The sequence below is a fragment of the Vidua chalybeata genome, chromosome 5, assembly GCF_026979565.1.
Source record: "Vidua chalybeata isolate OUT-0048 chromosome 5, bVidCha1 merged haplotype, whole genome shotgun sequence".
In the NCBI taxonomy this organism is placed as follows: domain Eukaryota; kingdom Metazoa; phylum Chordata; class Aves; order Passeriformes; family Viduidae; genus Vidua; species Vidua chalybeata.
In genome coordinates, this window is record NC_071534.1 from 12,882,268 (window position 1) to 12,902,690 (window position 20,423).

Sequence of the window (20,423 nt, forward strand, 5' to 3'; positions counted from 1 at the left end):
TCAGTGCACAAATATTTGATACAGATTAAGGTTGCTCATATTACTAAAATAACTTCTCCTCATTTAGGCATGGACTTTGTTCTTACTTCAACAGTTGCAAAACCCTCATTACTTCCAGAAGTGTAGTACTAGAGTTCCAAATATATAAGAATATGATACTGTATAATTTGCATGTTGGTTGTCTTTGGACAGTTTCTGTCTTCAGTGAACAGGACTGATGTCAGCAACTAAAAAATTCTTTCCCAAAAAACACTGCATTTTCAAGACCATAATTTTGTTATAACTTCCTGCACTTTAGCAACTTCTATAGCATTCTTTACATATGAAAGGAAAAAAAAAAAAAAAAACAAAAAACCTGAAGGGTTTAATTGCTTATATTCCAAGTAGCATTAGTATGTTCTGGTTGTCAGCACGTTTCTATTAGTAGGCTGGTACCTCTAAGAAGTGCTATGGCAGACATTAGGGTGAAAGAGCTATGCAGCCAAGCTTTATGTGAAGCCCTTGGAACATAATTTGCAAGGGCACTTGGGGAACACTTGGCTTGCCACTGAAGGGATAATTTGCCAGAGACTAAACTTCACACACAACTTCCATCTGTAATTTTCAGTTTCTAAAAGCTTAAGTGTTATTCACTAATATGGTAGAACTGATAATTTCTCAGAGCAATAAAGTTAAGCTTTCAATGTTTCATATTATAAAGATAAGACAAATTTGATAATCAGAAATCCATTTCTGAAAATTATTTATAACATCATTTTCCTGTCTTGTACTAGAAACTAGAAGGTTGTACAATACAATAATTAGCTCTGCATGCAGAGTATAATTGCCGTCACTTGGAGTTGAACATTTTTAATTACTTATTCCATGTATATTGCAATGCGTTTCCTGAAGCTCTTTTTAATTTTTTTTTTCAAAACCACCTATAGACATCATATTTCTTTTTTTTTTTTTTATTGACTTGTTTAGGTTTTGAAGAGCAAAATGTAGAAGAGTACAGGGTGCACACCATCTACTGAGGAGACCTTGTATTATCAGTGAAAGCAATTGAATACATCCTCTAGTTGAAACTTACATCATCTAAAGCTCTCCAGTAGAGGAAAAGTTTATAAATGGGTGATTCTAGACACTGACTTGCAAAATCAGCATTTAAATAATTCAGGACTAAACTGCATTTGAGGTGTAAACTAGATCCACATCTACCTTGCCTTGTGCTTCAGCCTGCAGTTCCAGGTCTCTGTATAAGTTGATGAACCTCCAGAGAGATACATGTAGGAGGAGCATTGGTGTACTGCAAACTCATCCCTGTGCTGCAGGCTCCCAGCCCTGGGAAAAAAGCTTCAAACCTTTCTGGTCAACAGCAGCCAGTTCACACGAATGGGGGAGTCTGAACTGACGTGAGAGAGTTTAAATCAAATGGAGAAAATTGAAATCCCACTGGAAGCTCAAATGGTTACTGGGATAGAATTATCATGTCCCAGAAAGATTTTTTTTTTTGGTTCTTCTGTCTGGGATACAGAAGCTTAGAGGGGAATTGTGGGCTGCCCTTACTGAGAGACTCAGGAGATGCCCATGTACATCTGAAGCCATGTTGTACAGTGTGATTACACTGTACATCCTACAACTGACTTCTGGAGAAATTTATGTAGTGCCAACCAAAAAGAAAACTAGTGTCAGAAAATATCAATTGAGTTTCCTCTCAATCATTTTAAGAACAGTATACACAGATATTCCAGCTCTTGGCTGTGAAGTTTTTATACATTAAAACTTGCTTCTGGAAAAACCATATGAAAATCTCTCATAGCAGTCTGAGTTTTTATGTCAATAATCAGTGCTACACAGTTTGGTATTCAACTCCCTGGAAGTATTTCAGGTTTCTAGTTCCTAAGATCAACTTATAACTGATTAAAAATTTAGATTCATCTGTCTTTCCCAATGTTAAATTGAAAATACATATATTCATATATCTATGTATTTTATACATATTTTATATGTATAAAATGCATAGATCCTCTTTTGAATTGTGGTTGAATAAAACAAAGTCAGTTATTATTAAAGTTGGTAAATAAATTTTTAAAAAATCAATTTATTCACAAATAATAAGAAATTATATAGCTCTACCCTTCCAAAATTCTTGTTTACACCAAGATTAAGAGCTTAAAGATTCTGAAAATAAAAGAGATTTAATTAACCAGTTCACGTATCTTAGTCAAAATACCCTTTTTATTTGCACTAAAATATTTCTTTGGGAGAAATCATTGCTTCCTTATAGAAGCTTAATAGCCATCAGTTCCTGTAGCCCAGGTCAGATCTCTAATACCCCTTTTTATAAGCAAAATTTTTCCTATTTTCCTACATTATCAACCTGGATCAAATTACTCCTGCAAGTATACATTTACATGTGTAAAAACGTATGCATATTAAAACACCTGAAGAACAGAATAAGCCACAGAACTACAAAATGACAAAAAAATTGTGTAAGGAAGTTTGAATATTTCCTTTTCTTAGGATAAGATAATCTTTTAGTATTCATGACAGAAGTTTTCTTAACTTTTTTGTATACCATCAAAATTTATTCAATAAAATCCAGAATAAATGGATTGTTAACCAATTTATTTCTCACACAAGAAAGACTCATCCACAGTCACCTTTGATGGGGAGATGTTACATGGACCAGGAATCTCTGCTTAGTGGGAGGTTGGAGAAGGTAACCTTGCAGAAATCAAACTTGTCTCTGTGGGAGCTCATCCTTGTAGCTTTTTGTCATCATACCTTAAGCAAATGGCAGTGTCTGGCTGTTTAGCTGTGATTGCCTCACCTCCTGGAGAGGACAGAAGGTTGGTGGGTCAGGAGATTTTATGAGATGGGAAATTAGGCAGAGAAGGGCCAAGACTGGCATAATTCATCCCTTACCTGTTCCCTGAGAGAGAATCAATCAGTGGCTAGCCATCTCCCGTGTAGCACTGCACCAGCCCAACTGGCACATGCTGCTCTTCAGCCAGCCAAACAGCTGTAGGAGATGTAGCAAGAATTTGGGAATAGTGTGAGGATGTTATGGGTTTTGGTGTACATACACAGCAGGCTTTATTTCTGCAGCTGAAGGAGTAACCTGCTCAGCTACAGGAGCTGAGATCAAGTGGCCATGGAATCTTTTAAACCACAACGGAGAAGGGAGAATTTTGAACCCTCCTGGTTATGCAGAGGTTTCAGTCCACTGCTCCAGCTTCTCGGCAGCGAGAGCCACAAGTTAGTCTGCGTCTTGGCATGGAGCCACATTTTTGCTGAAGCCATACGACTGTGCAAAAAAGGAATGCAAGATTTATGGGGCCAGCGAGGGAGACTAAGCAAGTAGAAGTCTGAGTCTGCAGCCCAGAGATGAGGGTGCTTTCCTGACAATTGCATCTTTCCCACACTGGGACCACAAAGCCTAAATAACAAATATGTGAACAGTGACAGTGATAAACAATTTTTACAATTTTGTGGTTTGATTTTTTTTTTTTTGGTGTGTTTAGGGTATTTTGGGAGATTTTTCCTCCACCTATCCGTTTTACAGACAGCAGGGATGGGGCTTATTCCTCTGAATAAACCTTTGCTTTCCCAGCTGGAGAGCACGGGCCAAAAGGCAGAGAGACATCTGAAGGCTGTAGCTCAGATACATGTGTTATTACATTGCAACACTTACAATTATTATCACAGGGGCCATAAAATAGTGCTCGTTTCAAGACTCTCTCAGTTTCCGCGAACAGCTGCTGCCAGTTGAGGAATTTGGACTGAGCTCCATGTAATTCCCAGCCGTGATCACCAGTGGCTGCACTCCCAGTGGAGGCAGCCCCTCCAGCAGCTGCCTGGGCTGTCTCTGCACTCTGCTGTGTGCTCTCCTTGCTCCAAGCCCAGCTCTGCTGCATCCCACTGACGGGCAGCACTCCTCCCAGGGGTGAATGACCTTAGCAATGCCCTGCGTGGACTCTGGGGCAAATGAGGCGAAAGGAAAGTTTACAGGGTCAGGATACTTAGTCACGGAAAAATAACTGGATCCAAGGACTGCTTTCTGGAAGGATGGCAAGGAACTGCTTTGAATGCTTTGACTTAGAAAAGTTTACTGATAGTTTCCCAGGCTATGTGCTACAGTATTTACTGGAAATTTGTTCTCTATTGTGTGGGATTTGCAAATATGAGAAATTTCATTATTTGCATCCATGAAATAAGAAACAGTTGTCTTTTTCTACAGACAAGTATCCACGGCCTCCTTCTCTCTCCCACTTTCAAGCTCTACTTTCTCCACTCTTACTATTAAATCAGCAGTAATATTTTTTTTTCTAACAGATATAAAAAGCACTATGGAATGCATAAGATTCTTAAAATATATATTCTTGAAGATGATTCCCAGCTGTTTTTTAGATATTTTTCCTGTTCAGTAGTCTGAAAGTCTCATAAGATCCGTTTTAGGCTTATTTTTATCACAGATTATTGTTTTTGTATATGTCTGACCCTTCCCATAGGAAAGAACAAGAAAACAAACTCCATTCCCTGCTGAGATGGCCCTTCACAAGGGTGGACCTACTGACCTATTACTACACAGAGTATTTTTCCCCCCAAACATTTATAACATTGCTTCCCAAAACAGAGTGAGAAACACAGGAAAATAAAAACGAATTCACACACACTGTGATCAAACGCATAGTTCTCCACTGTGATAGTGCTAATAATTATAAAAGCCCTAGCAAAGGTATATAAGTGAATTCATGGCTTTATCTGCTCTATTCCACCTCCACCCACTCTGAGTAGTGAACACTATTTCAAAGCATAACGAATATTGAAAGCCACAGCTGTTATGAATTATTTTTCAGTGCTAGTCACATTTTTGGTACAGAGAGAGTTATTCTCCTGGCTCCAAAAGTTAATACCTAAGAGTAATGATATATTTTTGAAGCTAAAATTCATGCAACTTTTATTTCTGACTTTTAATTACAATGATCTCAAACATGTCTTCTGAAGAACACTAGCATTTTAGATAGACAGAAAAATATTCTGAAATAATCTTTAGACTTCAGGGATCAAGACATTAAGTGAAATAAAAATCGAGTATTACGAGTTTTCTAGTTAACTCCTAGAATCATCAGCTTTATATTTCCCACTGCTGTGGTTGCAGACATAAAACATCCCATCAGACAGCAGCAACTGACCCATGTGATTCATGCAATCTGCCAGCACCATGTGTATAATGGCTTTACTCAAAGTGGATGCAATGCAGATGTGCAATCTATGAGTACTCATGCAGTAAGGTGAAACATTTATTCCTTCAGTAGACATAAGAGAGCATTTCAGTGACTCAGAAAAGTGAGCATTATCTAAAAAATTATGTTTTGAATGACCCTTTGGAGTAATGCAATTTGATGTTTTCCTCTGCTGCAGTTTAAGTTAGCAACAGGCAACAGACAACAATTTGAGGATAGTTCTCTCAATTTTTACTTTGGGATTTACCAGAATTGGCTCTAACATAATGTCATAAAGAATCATCTTGGGGAGGTCTTCTCTGGTTTCAAGTAAACTTACCCCTTCCTGTTCTGACTACATGGTCATTACACAGTCCTAGTTTATAACCTGAGGGCAGAGATGTGTTCCTGGTTATTTCAGGTACTTCTAAATATAACACAGCCATTTTTCATAAATGTTTTAGAATTGTTGTCAGCCTACTCTCATGCAAACATAAAATGGAAGAAGCTGCTGTGGTCATGTCTGGACACAGTGAATAACAAACAAATTTTGGAAGAGAATTTCCAGACTGAATTAGGAAATCTACAGACCTGCTAGTTCCTTCTTTTGACTAAAAGATGTTATATATACCCTTGTAACTCTTATACATATTTGCTTTGTAACTTTTATTTTGTCAGACATTTAGTGATAGAGCTTCCCCAGGTCTTCTGTAACTCTAACAGTCATCTCCAGCCCAGAAGATGTAAACTCTGTGCCACAGAGTGAAAGAATAAAGAGGAGAAAGTAAATTTTATCCCCTAATTTAATTCTTTGCTTTTGCTCCTGTATCTCTTAGGTAGAGATACTCAGCAATGAGTTTGATTATTGCACCACTATGGACACTTTTCTTCCATGTCGCCCTAAAATATGAATTCATTGAGAAACTCTTTAGTTTCTCAGGCCCACTCTGGAGCAATAGAAGGGAAAATATGTATTCTAGCATAGAAACTGAAATCATTCTAGGTTTTCACGTTTTAGGTGGTAGAGGAGGTGAAAGCAGAAACTGTTTCTGGGATGTCTTATTGCACATTTCTGTTGTGTAATATTGCATTACAGGACCAGACTGTAGCCCCCTTTACTCTTGTACATGTTTTAAAAGCTGTGACATTTCTATAAATAATTTCTCCATTTGGGTTTTTTTTGCCCTTAAGTCCTTTAAGTTACCATCAGGTGGGCAGAAGTGGTTTCTTGCTTTCACTGCTATTTGTAAATTACATTCCATTTCTTATTAAAGTTAAAACTGTAAGCATCCTCTCATTAACAGATTTTTGTAGAAACTAAAAACACTCCAGGTAGGTCTGAGGTAACAAACACAAAGATGGTATGGGATGCTCTCCTGGATTCCTCCTCATATGAGCATGCATGCAGAGAGTACATAAATTCTTTAAATACTGCTTTTCCCCTTTTTTGATTCCTGTTGACTACATATGAGGTTTGCAGTAGAGTTACCTATATAGCAAATGTAACCTTACTAAAATCAGGGTCATTTGTAGAGAGCTGTTTGAATCTCATAATTGGCTCCATAAGTTGAAAACTGCAACACAAATCCAATCTTTTTTTTTTTTTTTTCTCCCAAAAAACCCATACAGGCATGGTCCTTGGTCTTGAGGTCCCTGTGTGTTGTTGTTTATTTTTTCCACCTCTGTCTTTGCAGAGAAGCCCAGTAGCAAGTTTTACTCCTTTGTTCAGCCTGGAGAAAAGGAGACTGAAGGGAGACCTCATTGCAATTTACAACTTCCTCATGATGGGAAGAGAAGGGGCATCACTTTTCTATGGTGATCAGTCACAGGACCCGAGGGAATGGCCTGAAGTTGTGTTAGGGGAAGTTTAGACTGGATTTTAAAAAATGCTTCTTCACACAGAAGGTGTTTGGGCACTGGCACAGGCTCCACAGGGAACGGGTCACAGCACCAAGCCTGAGAGAGCTCGAGAATAACTTGGCAATACTCTCAGGCACATGGTGTGAATCTTGGGGCTGTTCTGTGCAGGGCCAGGAGCTGGACTTTGATAATCCTGATGAATCCTTTCTAACTCAGAATATTCTGTGATTCTGTGATTATCTATCTACTTTATTTTCATAGTGTAAAGGACAACAGTACTCTGTGTGAGCATATTAAATACAATACAGCCAAAGAGACATATAATTCCAGCATTTGTTAATATTTTTTTTGTCAGGGCAGACATGGAAAACAGGATAAATAATTTTTTTAAATGGCAATATATTTTGAAGAATAAAGTTTTTTGTTTGAACTTTAGGAAAAGACTAAAATATATGCAGAAAAATACTTAATTTTCCTGGAACCTGATTATCTTCTTTTGGACCACTTCCTTTTAATCAAAGATTCAGGGCGTGTGTAAAGCAAAATATAGACCACTGAGTCGAAATTTGTTAAGGCTGGGACACTCCAATCTGGGTTTGAAACTGGTGTTTTGAAAATCTGCTTAAAACTAGATTTACAAAATACCATGGTAACTGTGTGAACAGAGTTTTTCTGGAGAGCTGTGTGCTAATACCAGAAGTTTCTTGCTGCTATAATTGGTGACTTTTCACAGGACCTGATTTCCTAGATCTCCTCCCTGTTGCTATGGGTTCTCAGTGGGAAGGAGCTTTTGGAGTCTTTATCTCTTCCTTGGCTGGGAACCCTCCACAATTAAATACCAGAGGCTTTTTGTTGTGAAAACACATGCATTTTTAAAATAGCTATATCTTTTACCAAGTAATGCTCCCTTCAAAGGTGTCAAGAACATTACACACATACCAGTCACACCTGTTAGTCTGTAACACTAGGTCATGTAAGGAATGATTATTTAGCATTTTTTAAACATTGTAATCACCTATAATCACTTATCATTTACTCACATTTTGCTAGCTATCTATTAGCTATTTATTAGTACATTGGGGGATTTTAGAAATGAACAATTGTGACAGAGCAAGTCAGAAAACAGCCACTTATTGTACAACTTAGACTTGGCAGTCTGTATTTCCATTCCTTCCACTAGGCTTTCATAAATGACATTTCCAAGTCTGAAGCAAGCAAACAAATCTAAAAAAACTAAGACAAAAAAAGAAAACACACAAAGCTGGTCACTGTTACCTTGGAGTAAGCAGTAAATAAGGAAGGGATGTATTTAGAGTGGATTAATTTTTGATTAGGATCATGTTTATGAGCTGAAACTGGAACATCAGTAATTCAGGTAGTGATGCAAGCAGGCCTGTCTTTTACTGCCACACTGGCAAAAGAGAATGGCTTTTTGTTAATATAAAGTAATCTACATCCAAGACAATATTTTTTTCTTGACAATTTTTCAAGTATTTTTTTTCAGAATTTACTGAGCACAGGGCTTTAATTCATGTTTTTTTTTTGACTTCCAGGTCATCCCCAAAATTGTATCAAAGCAGAATATATACAAAAAATTTAATAATCCATGCCAAATTTATCACAAAACAAAATGGCAACATGGGTTTATTTTTCCTTGCCTTAATTTTAACACACAAAACCTCATTAATCTGAAAGTAAGTTGCATGACCTCCAGTGGTCATTGCCCTGTCTTGGCAGTTTGGTTCTCCAAGAGGGATGTACCCTTTCCATCAGTAACATCCACCTCAGACAGGATGAACCCTTGCATGGGCAGCCTACCTCACCCCATGTCTATGAAAGGAAAGCACACCTGTCTTAGGTTCTTAACATCCTATGATAATTCCTATAGATCCTCCAGTCTGACCTCCAACATGTTGAGGGTATTCCAATTCACCCAGTCAGCATGTGGAATGCTCAAAGGCTTGTGCTTGCTCACAGCCTAAATTATGTTGGGCTAAAGAATATCAGTTTTAAGGCCAGGGTCTTGTGATGCAGATACCATTCTCAGTATAAGTTACAGAATACTTTCCCAGATTTCATGGCTTCATTTTAATGATAATAATTTGGTAAATGATCCATTCTATGAAGCCAGGGGATTTCATGAGAATATTAGAATCTATTAAACATAAAAGGAGTAAGACTTTAAACTTCATTGTAAGATGAAAAAAAAAAACCTACATAAAAAATGGAATAACTTGTCTAAAGGCCCATCAGTGACAATGTAAATTCACAAAAAAAAAACTTTTTTTATTTAAAAATTGCATTTGTTAATGACTGGCCACTTAAGGATACATGCTTTCTTTTATTGCATGTTTAGTAACCTATAGGATTAGGTAAGATTATTGAACATTTAGCTTTAAAGATTATGTTTCAAGACAAAGTATATTGCAAAGGAGATAATTTCCTTAGTGAAAAATGAGGTGCTCACATGGAGTCAAAATCAGAAGAATGGGTGTTCAGATATTTCTGGAAGATTTCATACAGTGAGATAAATTATCTTTTGTCAACAAATAAATTGCCACGTCACGATGGTTCAAGTGTTGAAGAGCCATCAGTTGATATATTGAGACACTCTATTTGCTCAGATAAACTGCCTCATGCTACCAGATAATAATTACTGGTAATACTTTACATATCTGTGAACCTTTCATCTCCTGATCTCAAAGTGCTTTTCAAACACACCCTCCAGCATCCATGCTGAGCTCTAATGTACTCTTCTTTATATAAGCTGGAGAAACCCTGCATTTCTGAGCTGTGGGCAAAATTTGAATTTTAGCTGTAATACTGCTTGAACTGTGTTTGCTGACATGTCTCTCTCCCACATCTTTAGGAAACCACAAAGCCTCTGTGGATACTCCCAGTAACACAGATGGAGAGACCCCCACTATGTCCTGTAACTCTCCAAGGAGGGCAAGCTCATTGCATCCTGTATAGAGACACTACTCATTTAGAAGGGGCTGCCAGACTTATCTGAAGGTGAAAGAAAGCCCTGACCACCACCTCTGAGTGTGCTTGTGAAGCATTCTGCATCTGCTGCAGGGATGAGTAATCACACATGCATCCTCCTGCCTACCAGGGTGCTCTGGGATGAACTTTACTTGAGACTCCCTTTGGGAGAATGAGACTTTAAATGGAACTGTTAATCCTTGCTAGGGTTTCTGAGAGGCATTTGCCTGCCCATCTGACTGCACATCTTCCCTGTACATATTACTTTAGAAGAGGAAAAGTGGCCTCTGAGCAGCTACATCAGTTACTTTCCATCTGTACTGTGCTCTAATAAGGAAGATGTCTGTGATTCCTATGGAAAGCCTGGATATAGCATAGCAATGCCTCATACTGAAGCATGATCAAAAAGTGAACCTGTGGCTCCCTTTTAACAGTAGGAGGTAGATTAATAAAAGGCAGCACTCTTATAAAGATAGCAGAGTGGCCTTCCTTGATAAGATACTTGAGCCTGTTGGCAAAGGTAGTACTTCTCATGAAATGTAGGCACATGGGGTTCTGCTTTTGATCCATAACCAAGTAACCAAGTAACCAAAAACTTAGAGAGAATTCTTTTTCAGGATGTGAGAAGGCAGAATTATCCTTCTTGTCAACTCAGCTCTTGGCTGGGAGGCAAAATAAATTAATTTGTAGGTGTGTGTTTAGGAAGATGTGACTGAAGTTTAAGACTATAGGAATACAAAAATTCAGCTGACAAGGGTGTAATTGGACTACTGGGCATTTTTTTTTTCACTGTTTTTATTGAACCTGGATTTTATTTTTTTATTATTCCCATCCAGTGTTCATGAGAAAAGGGGCAAACCTGATCTCTGGACTCCGGATTCAATAGTTCTCCTGTGGTTTATTCACATAACCCTCTGTCAGATGGTTGTTTTTTTTCCTTATGAAGTAAGAATCTACAAATACCAAATGCCCATTTAGGCACAAAAGAAACAGGCTGAGGAAGAGGAGACGTTTCCATATGTTGCCCATGTTAGGGTCCTCCAGCTGCCTTGCTCTGGCATGACACCTGCACCCATGGGCTCATGGCTGTAAACACTCCTTCCATGCCAGAGAGTGATTCAGGTTTCAACTTTCCTTTGTGAGAATTTATTTAGGAAGGTCTTAATATGCCCTTTTGAGGACCATTGTTACTGCCTGAAATTTTTCTTCAACTATTATCTATGGGACTAGATGACTAAATTTGATAATTTTAGAGGATGGATGTAGATAATTTAGTTGGGTTGGAAAAGCACAGAGCTGAAGGGAGAGGGAGGCCAGGAGCACATGTTAATAGGGAGGCAGAATTTTCACTGCTTGTTTCAAGCCTTCCATGTGCAAATTGCGCTCCTGATCCCTGAAACACGAGCATCCTTCATCCCACTGCTCAGGAGCACGTGAGGTCACCTCGACAGTTTGCAGCAAAAGGCTAGCAACTGTCTTTTCTCAAGTCAGTAGGTAAATATGATTTTGCCTGGGTCTGTCACGCAGAAGTGAATTCAGAAGAGTAGAGGGCAGGTTTGCCTGTGAGCAGGTGACGCACAGCTCTCCCGTCCCTGCATGCAGGGCAGCCAGCAGACTCATGTCTTCATGAGCCACCCAGCTGGACTGTGTCCCATCAGAGGCTGTTACATGTGACAAAGATGGGTAAAACTTAGTGCCAAGGATGGCACTGCTTGATAAATACTTCCTTGAGCTCTGCCAGGGAAGTATTATTTATTTATTTTTCAGGGCTGTATATTTTGAGCCCAGGGAGATCTCTTTTCCTGTGTACCCAAGGGCTGGATGCTATCAGCCCAGCTGATCCAAAAGCACAATCTTTTCATTGTATGATATGCAGCATGTGGGTTTAAAGAAAGCTCAAAATATATCTCTTCCTTTTCACCCCACATGAAATTATTTGGGAAACACTGACCTGGGACCTTAATTGCTGTATTTCTGAGTCTCCTTGTCAGTATGGGTCTCTACTAACTCTGAAGTATCTTATGCAATGGACTGTAAACCATGTATCTGTGAAGAAGTGCATGACCAGAGGAGCAAGTACAGGAGCAAAGGGTCCTGTGTGAATGTCTTTACTTTTTCACCAAGTGAAAGCTCATTACATTCTGCAGAATTGAAGCACACTGAGAACAAGATCTCTAAATAACTTAAATTCCATCAGCATTACTAAGTGTAACAATAATAAAACCTAAGATTTTCATGGCATGTGGGGCAACCTCCTCCCCACTCCCCATTCCACTCTCTGGCACCTAAATGGTAAAAAAAAAACATCTTTCAGGAGGGTTAGTACTGTGGAAGCTTTCTGAAAGTATAGCTAGGTTAGCCCATGTTGTTTTGTGCAGCTTGGTTTGCATTGCTCACTGAGTCTTTGCCAAACATATCTGTTGCATAATTGCGTGGCTCACATTAATAAATTCACAGAAGTTTCTAAAGTTATATAGCTAAAGTTTTCCCTCCTTTCTGTAATTATACAACCCGCAAAACAATGAGACACAGGTCCTAATTGGTGGATTTGTGCCATGATTTACAGTAATATCAAAGCCAATGTTATAACAGGAAAATAGAAATACCCAGCTATACATTTAAAGAGCTAGGAGGACTAAAAGAAAAAAAAAAAAAAGCTCTATAAAATCATGAGAAGTTATTTGTCTGTTTTCTTGTGAGCAAAACCAACTCTAATTGATTTTCTGCACTGTAACTAACTAAATTTATACTAATTAACTAAGACTGAATTACACTCATTTAAACTAAGAGCAGTCTCACCAAAGTCATCTTCATTACTTGAGATTTCTGCATGGAAAAGTCAAATACAGTGATGGCAGACATGGCTTCATATCCTGCTACTCTGACTGTGCACACAAGCCCTTCCCTTACATAAGGGAGTAAGGAAAGTTTGTGAGGAATGTTCTCATGGTTTCAGCTTATACAGTGTCTTAGAAAGATATTTAATAAGGAATTCCATGCTGTGTTCATTATTTTGGTGTGTTTCCAAGCTCTTTACTCCAAAGAGCTGGTTCCAAGATATATGATTCAGTTGGTTATTTCATGCTCATGTATTCCTATGGAAATGGGATGAGGCACTATGTTGAGGCACTAGACAGTATGATTAAAGGTGTTGGACATTGGACAACACAATTTAGAACCTTTTAAAATGTTTTCATCCCCACATCTAACTTTACTGCATTTATTTATATTAATCTGAAGGAATACTTTGAAAAGTTATTTTCTCTGCAGGAGAAATCTGTGGCATTTCAAAGAACAAATGAAATGTACACATTCAAAATATACATTTAAAAAATAATCAAACATTCCTCATGGTCTCAACAATGCCCATCTTGCCAGGGCTTTGTGGCCTTCTTTGTATAGCAGATTCTGGATAACCACAGCTGTAGCATATTTCTTTGGAAAAAGCCAGTTAGGGAGTGACAGTCCATGGTAGCCTCAACGTCCCAGCTGCTAGCCCGTGACTAGAAAGCGAGTACAGAGCCTCTGAAGATGCTTTTGGGCTTACCTAGGTCAGAGCACTGCACCACGCGAAGATGGCACTGGCAGCGGAAGGGGCACACCGGTCCAAACCCGGATATGACGGGATCATCCGTCGGAGCCATGTCGGCTGACCCCTCATCCTCCAGCATAAAGTCAAAGAGGCCCTGCTGGTGGAAGGGCTTGGCCAAGCATGCTGGCAGCAGGAGCACAAAGAGCAGAGCCAGCCTCTTCATGGCTTAGTTCATCGACTCCCAGCAGAACCTAGGATTCAAAGCAGCGGATTAACGACAAAAGTAGAAGTTTCCCATAGCTGCACAGTTCCTCCTGAAGGAGGTCCAGCACATCCACCAATTGCATAACTGTTCCTTTCAATAAAAGAAAACTGAATTGCAAAAATAGGACAGTTATGTGATAGGAGTCTGGTAACTGCTTGTCAATAGGCCTTTTTTTTTTTTTTTTTTTTTCTTTTTTTTTTGCTGAGCAGTTTGAAGGCAACAGTAAACACATCTGTTTGCATATTTAGAGTAATATGTTTTAGAAACAGACAGCACTGTCAACTTTGTTATGCAAAAGAGTCAAAGCAATAAGCCACATTTTCTATGTGCCTATTTTCTGCCAACATAACAGTCTATTTGATTTCATTAGCATTTATTTCATAGCAATGGGTTTGACTCTGGGGACAAACCTGAGGTTCCCAAACTCACTGTAATTCAGTATTTCATGTCTTGAGAAATATTTTTAAAGTATCGGCTTGCTGTGTGTTTTAAATTATAGCCTAGTAAAACTGACTGAGAAAGAGTAGGATTTAGTGACAGGGTGGAAAGTGAGGAGAAGATCCTTAGTTGTTTAAATGCACTATACTTCTTTCCTAGATCAGACAGCACAATAAAATGGAATACAATGTTGTGTTATATTGAATAGTCTTGGCTTTCTTTCTAAATTTTGACATCCACCCTAAGAATCCTCTGCTCTGCACTGCATAAGCATTTGAATTGATGTCTGCAATGTTGTGTGCGCACTTTCTAATAGGACTTCAGGGCTTCATTCTGCAGACTTTCATGGTCAGGAGCAACTTTATACAAGTAAGTATTGACATGTTCTCAGGACTTAGGCTTAGATGCATTTCAACACACTCTAGGTTGTGCTACCTGTCTAGTTGTCCATTAAGGAGAAATTGCACAACTCTTTGCAGGTTTTGTATCAAGGCTGTAAAGACCAGCAAATTTTCTGAATATTATTTCCTTTTACTGTGTATTTTATATAATGAAGTCTATACTTTACTAATTTTAATTGATTTTTAAAAAGCCACCAAAAAACAACAAAAGCAAAACAAAACAAAACCAAAAAATCCCTCCAAAAAATAAACAAAACAAAAACCCACCCAAAACCACCAAAATGAAATCTGCCTTCAAATTGCCAAGAGACACAAAGGCAAACTTGTCATTTATATAGAAGCTTTTTCTTAAAAAAATGGATGGCATAGTCCTAAACAGAGATGCTGCTCTTCATAATGAAAGCAAAACTGTCCACTTGCTTCTTCAGGTCGATATCTTAGAAACACCTTGCCTGTGTGCTAGCTGGGATTATTTCTTTTTCTAGAAGAAGCTATCAAACAGGCTAGGGGTGTGCTAGAGCATTTTTCAGCTCCATATTGATTATTGGATAAAAAAACTGGGAGAGGCAGAAGAGGAGGACTGCCTCCCTCTCTACTTTGACATATGGAACCTACCAGGTAGATGGCAAGAATGAACAGATGATATTAGGTGAGAGTAGTTTACTGAAGCCTACCTTTCTAACATACTACAATCAGGTATTCTAAAAGAAATTGTTAGTTTTAAGAAAAAAACTAAGTATATAAAAAAGCCATGAGATTGGATTTAGATACAATTTATATTGTGCCTGTGTTCATTTTCCTTTATGAATTTCTACCTACATGTGCCAATAATACAGTTCTCCAGAAACCATTAGGTCTGTTTCTTGAGAAGATTATTAGGCTGCCTAATAAAACATGCTGGTGTCTTTAAACCATAGCCTATATTCCTGTGATTTACCTAACAGAAAGACATGTATCTAACATCTTCAGACATCCCAAAGACTTCAAAGTGAAACCACATGGAGTAAAACACTGTTTATGTTGTCTCTTTCAGGGACATATTTGTTTTCTTAGTTGGATATGAAAGTACTTCTGTTCCTGGAACAGACACCTTACTGCATGTACTGAGGGGGATCACAGACCCCAACATCAGCTAGAGAGTTTTTAGGATGTCCTATCAGCCAGTGCTGTGTAAACTCATGGCATGTAGCAGGGGCAGGCTGTGTCCCCATGTGGATCATCCTCCTGTGCTTTCTCCTGCCCTGGCTCCCCCCAACACTGGTTGTGTGTCCCTTTCTCTCCAACACCCCTGCCAGTGCAGGCAGAGTGCACAGGGACACATCAGGATGTCACAGCAAAGTGCTGCTACTGCATGGCAGTGAGCTGTTACCAGGGTTTCATCTAAAACATGATTTTTGAAAGAGTAATCATCATGTGCAAGTTATTGTAAAATAACAATGCAATTTATTAATAATCTCAGATGAGAAGAAAAATTTGCTAAACCATCACCATTCATCACAATAAGCTGCCTTGTGAAAGTGACCAATAAAATATTACCCCAGTACAAATTAATTTTCAGAATATATATTAACAACAATAAACATTGGGAATGCTGCACACTAATTTTTGAAAGGCAGTGGCAGTCAGGACCTTTAAACACCTTCCTCAGTCTTTTTTTTTATGTATTAATACATTTTTAAAGCATTTTAAAATATTTAAAACTTCTTCATTCCCTCTCAGGGTCACTGCTGAAGTACCACCCATCTCAAGAATGCACAATCAGGATCTTATCCTGGAGTTTAATTACTACCACTCAGAAAAGCCAAAAAAGAAAAAAAAAATGTAAAGGCACTTTGGAAGTGTCTTCACACTTTGCTTCTTATTCACATTAATATTGATGACTTCATTTATGTCAGTTAAACCCTGTAGCAGGCCTTTCCTTTGGTCCCTGTTTCGTAAAAACTTTAATGAAATCAGAAAAATCTGGCTATAAAGGAAAACTGTAGGACAACAAAGGATATCAAGTATATAATCTGAGGATACAGCAGAGAAAACAGGAGACACAAGCTACATATTAATCAGGATATAGGAACAGATATCTTCAGCCATATATGCACTCATTCTGCACACACATGTATCTGTTCCTATTGTTTGCATGTGTAATTGAACATAAACAAAAAGAAAAGATATACACACAAATGTACTACCAAGAAATGTTTACACTTCACTTACAAAAAAAAAAGTAGAGAGGACAAAAAAATTCTGAATTCTGTGACACAATATTTATGTCTGCAGGACATAACTGTTTAAAATTCCTTTAATTGTGTGTTTACAATGAAGAAGAGTTTTCCACAAGCAGAGGAAACTATACCATAGGCTTGGCCACATTTCACTTTAAAATACCACTGAAAATGTGCTTCATCAGTTCACGTCACCACTGTATTGGTGGTCTTCTTATCAGTTTACCTTAATATTAAGGTTAAATTATTAGTCCATCTACCGTCAGAAATCTCTCAAAATTCCACAAAGCCAAGTAAACAATATTTTCCCATTTCAAAAAATTCCCCTCCATTTTATGTTTTGCCCATTTTGTGCAATAAAGTCTACATATGCAAACATAGGAGTTGGAAGTTTTAGAGAATAAAACTCTGTTAACAGGAGTTTCAGCTGCATGAATTTTCTTTTCTACTATTTCATTCATAAGAGCCTCCTTTAATCATGATTCCCTTGTTTGTAGCCTCTAACATAGCACTTTCTAACATTACAAAGGCATGCACAGAGCCTATTAAACTTACTACTACGCATTTTTGCTCTGAAACTGAAATTATATTCATCACTGCCTGAAATATATATGAAGAAACACATGAGAAAGAAATCACAGAGTGCAGTTTAAAGCAGAAATGTAAGCATACACACATTTTTTACACTCTGTATCACCAATTCTAAACACTGGATTGCAGAGAATATACTGCTGTAAAAGTTTACAGCAAAGAAAAAGAAAGGACTAAAGCAATGCTTATACAAATCAAAACAAGAGACAGAACAGTCAAATAAACAGTAGGAAATCTGCACAGTCTTTGAGAATGTATTCTCATGTTTCCAAGAAACAAAAGTGCTGCATAGAAAACTTAACATTACTAAACATTTCGAAGGATTTTTAACTTGCTTCTCTTAAAATTCAAATAGTTCTTGCCATAGACTTGCCTGAAGTTTATTAGCACAGCATAGTTCAGGAGAATTACTAAAAACCGTACCTTTTAATCCAGGGATTTGCAACAGGAGCTCTCAAAGCAGAGATGTAATTAAACTAAATATTCAACCCAGGCAGAAGGCTTTGCAGGTGTGGAAAGGAGGAGGGGGTAAATTCAGCTCAGTGACTGTCACTTGGTGGAAAACCCTCCTGCTTCTATTCCATAGCACAGTTAAAAAATGTTTCTCTCAATGAACACAATCCAGGCTGACACCCACATTAGATCATATGGTAATGATATGTCTCCTGTATTGCAGCCAGAAACTTTATCAGCTCTTTTGCTTTCTTTTCCTCCTTTTTCCTTTTCATTTGCTTTATTTCTCTTTCATCTGTTTACAATCCCAAACTACTTGTACATTATAAGACAAATTCTTAGCTGTAATTCATCCTACTTACTTTATTTATGTCCCTACAACAGATATTTAGGAAAGTTTTCTTGGTTTAACTATGGGGGGTTTTACGACTCATTAATGAAAAAAATGTTTAGCTCTCCTTCTTGTTTATAGTATCTGGAAATCAAGGAAATGATATAAAATTAATCTTTGAGTTAGGCAAACTAGAGATCAATATCAGAAGAAAAGGGTTAGCTTTTAGTAAAACTATTTAAACAGATATCAACCAGCCTTTGCTTATGCTATAATCGTTGTCAAACTAAGTAGTATATAGTTTGATATATTATTATCTGGTCTAATAATAGAGTTTGTATGTATTTTTTCAAACGACAGCATGGTTTTGATAGATATGAAAATCATGTTTTCATTAGTAAAATGATTCTAACATTTGTGGTTAGAACTGCTTTATATAAACTTTGCTTTTTTTTTTTTTTTTTTTTTTTTTTCCACTGCCTTCTTACCAGGACAGCAAAACAGAGGGGAAATTAGCTTTAACTGATTGGGTTTTGTGTTGGTGGTTTTTTGTGTGTTTTAATTTTTTTAGGTTTTTTTTGGGGTGGTTTTTTTGTTGTTTTTTTTTTTTTTTATTGTTGTTGTTAGTTAGGGTTTTCTTAAGAGACAGAAGAATTTTTTTTTTAAACATGGGAGGGAAAATGCATCTGACTTATTGTTTAGATTTATGTTTTATTTTAGTAATTTCTGGTTTTATGCAAATGTTACTGGAAGCCAAAATGCAATTTCTTTATTCCTACATAATTTTGAAAGTCTAGTGAACTGAAATGAGAGAAAATACAACAATTGCTATTTATTTAGTAATCCAAACACATTGTGAACATGTGTAGCTTCACTGTGCTGTTAGCTGTCCTATCTAAATACTGAAGGCTTGTGTCTTGTGTTTTGACTTGCATCCTTTTTATTTCTGCCCCTAGGCAAAGACCAGGTGCAAATCTGAAATTAAAGCCTGTAAAGTGATGCTTAAAAGAAGTCAGAATTTTTTAGAAACATAATAGACTCTTGAAATTTTAGTTGCCCTCCTCATTTAAATTCAAGAAAAACCCTTATGATAGACCTTAAAATTGTTCTCCTTTGGTGGAAGAAAGCATGGTACAATAATTGTCTCTTAGTTTTGGTCTCTGTAGAACAAAGGTGTAATCAGACATCTTACATTACAGATTCTTTATATAGCTCACTTTAAAAGTTAAGGATCAGTTATTCAACCCTAGTCCTTAAGCTAACTTCTCTTCCCTGCATCTCCATTGGATTCAAGACTGCTAATGTTTTTTGTTGTGACATTTTCCTATATATGATTAGTGGTGTTCCAAGCTTTCATGGTTACAACAAAGACTTATCTTTGTCCAGAAGTGTCTCCATGAGTCTTGCTGAAATCTTGGCTGCATCTTAGTAATGTCAGTTATTTGAACCTTGGTCACCAGCTGCATCTGGTGTTTAAAAACATTTCAAAGCAAGATTTTGATGAGGAACAGGTCAGGGTAAACTTGTTGTCAGTTCGCTTCACAAAACCCATTCATATGCTTTTGCAGCACAGCCTTAATACATTTGTTCTGATATCTGTCATGGGGTTGAAAGGTGTTGTAATTTAATGCCTCAGTAATTTCTTTGGAGGCAGAGGGGGGATGAACAGCCATCTCTCCTTCTCCTTGTCTTAGACATTAGGGAGGTTCAAACCAAAATATGAAGATATAGATGGGAACAGGTGGAGCACAGGGTGTCTGCTGGATGGATTGGGGGCTCTGTTTTCTTTCATGAAGTCCATTCCAAGAAGCTCAGAGGGGAAAAGATGTTACAAGCTTTAGGAATGATGAAAATATTTATGTTACCTGTTGATACCCAGAAGTAGAAGAGCTGTGTGTTAGGTGTCCAGCCCTTCCTGAAATGGAAAGTGGAGTTAGGTGGAACAGAGCAACTGAATGGGAGAGGGCTTATGACATTGAGTATTGAAGTAATACCCTATTTATAATATTGATGTAATAACCTATTAATTGTTTTGAATCAAGGAATCACAGAATCATTTAAGTTGGAGAAGACCTCCAAGGTCATTGAGACTAAACTTTGACTGATCACTACCTTGTCAATGAGACCATGGCCCTAAG

The 20,423-nt window shown here is 37.6% G+C and overlaps 1 protein-coding gene across 1 annotated transcript in view; it reads right to left on the bottom strand.

The window, feature by feature from the left end:
* Positions 1-18,071, bottom strand: part of DCN (decorin) — a 39,217-nt gene extending 21,146 nt beyond the window's left edge. Inside the window, exons 1-2 of the mRNA XM_053943964.1 lie at positions 17,925-18,071; positions 13,603-13,838 (exon numbers count right to left, since the gene is read on the bottom strand). Of these exons, the coding sequence (XP_053799939.1) occupies positions 13,603-13,810 (208 nt within the window). The 5' untranslated portion in view covers positions 13,811-13,838; positions 17,925-18,071. The remainder of the gene's footprint in view (positions 1-13,602; positions 13,839-17,924) is intronic.
* Between the last annotated feature and the right edge of the window lie 2,352 nt (positions 18,072-20,423).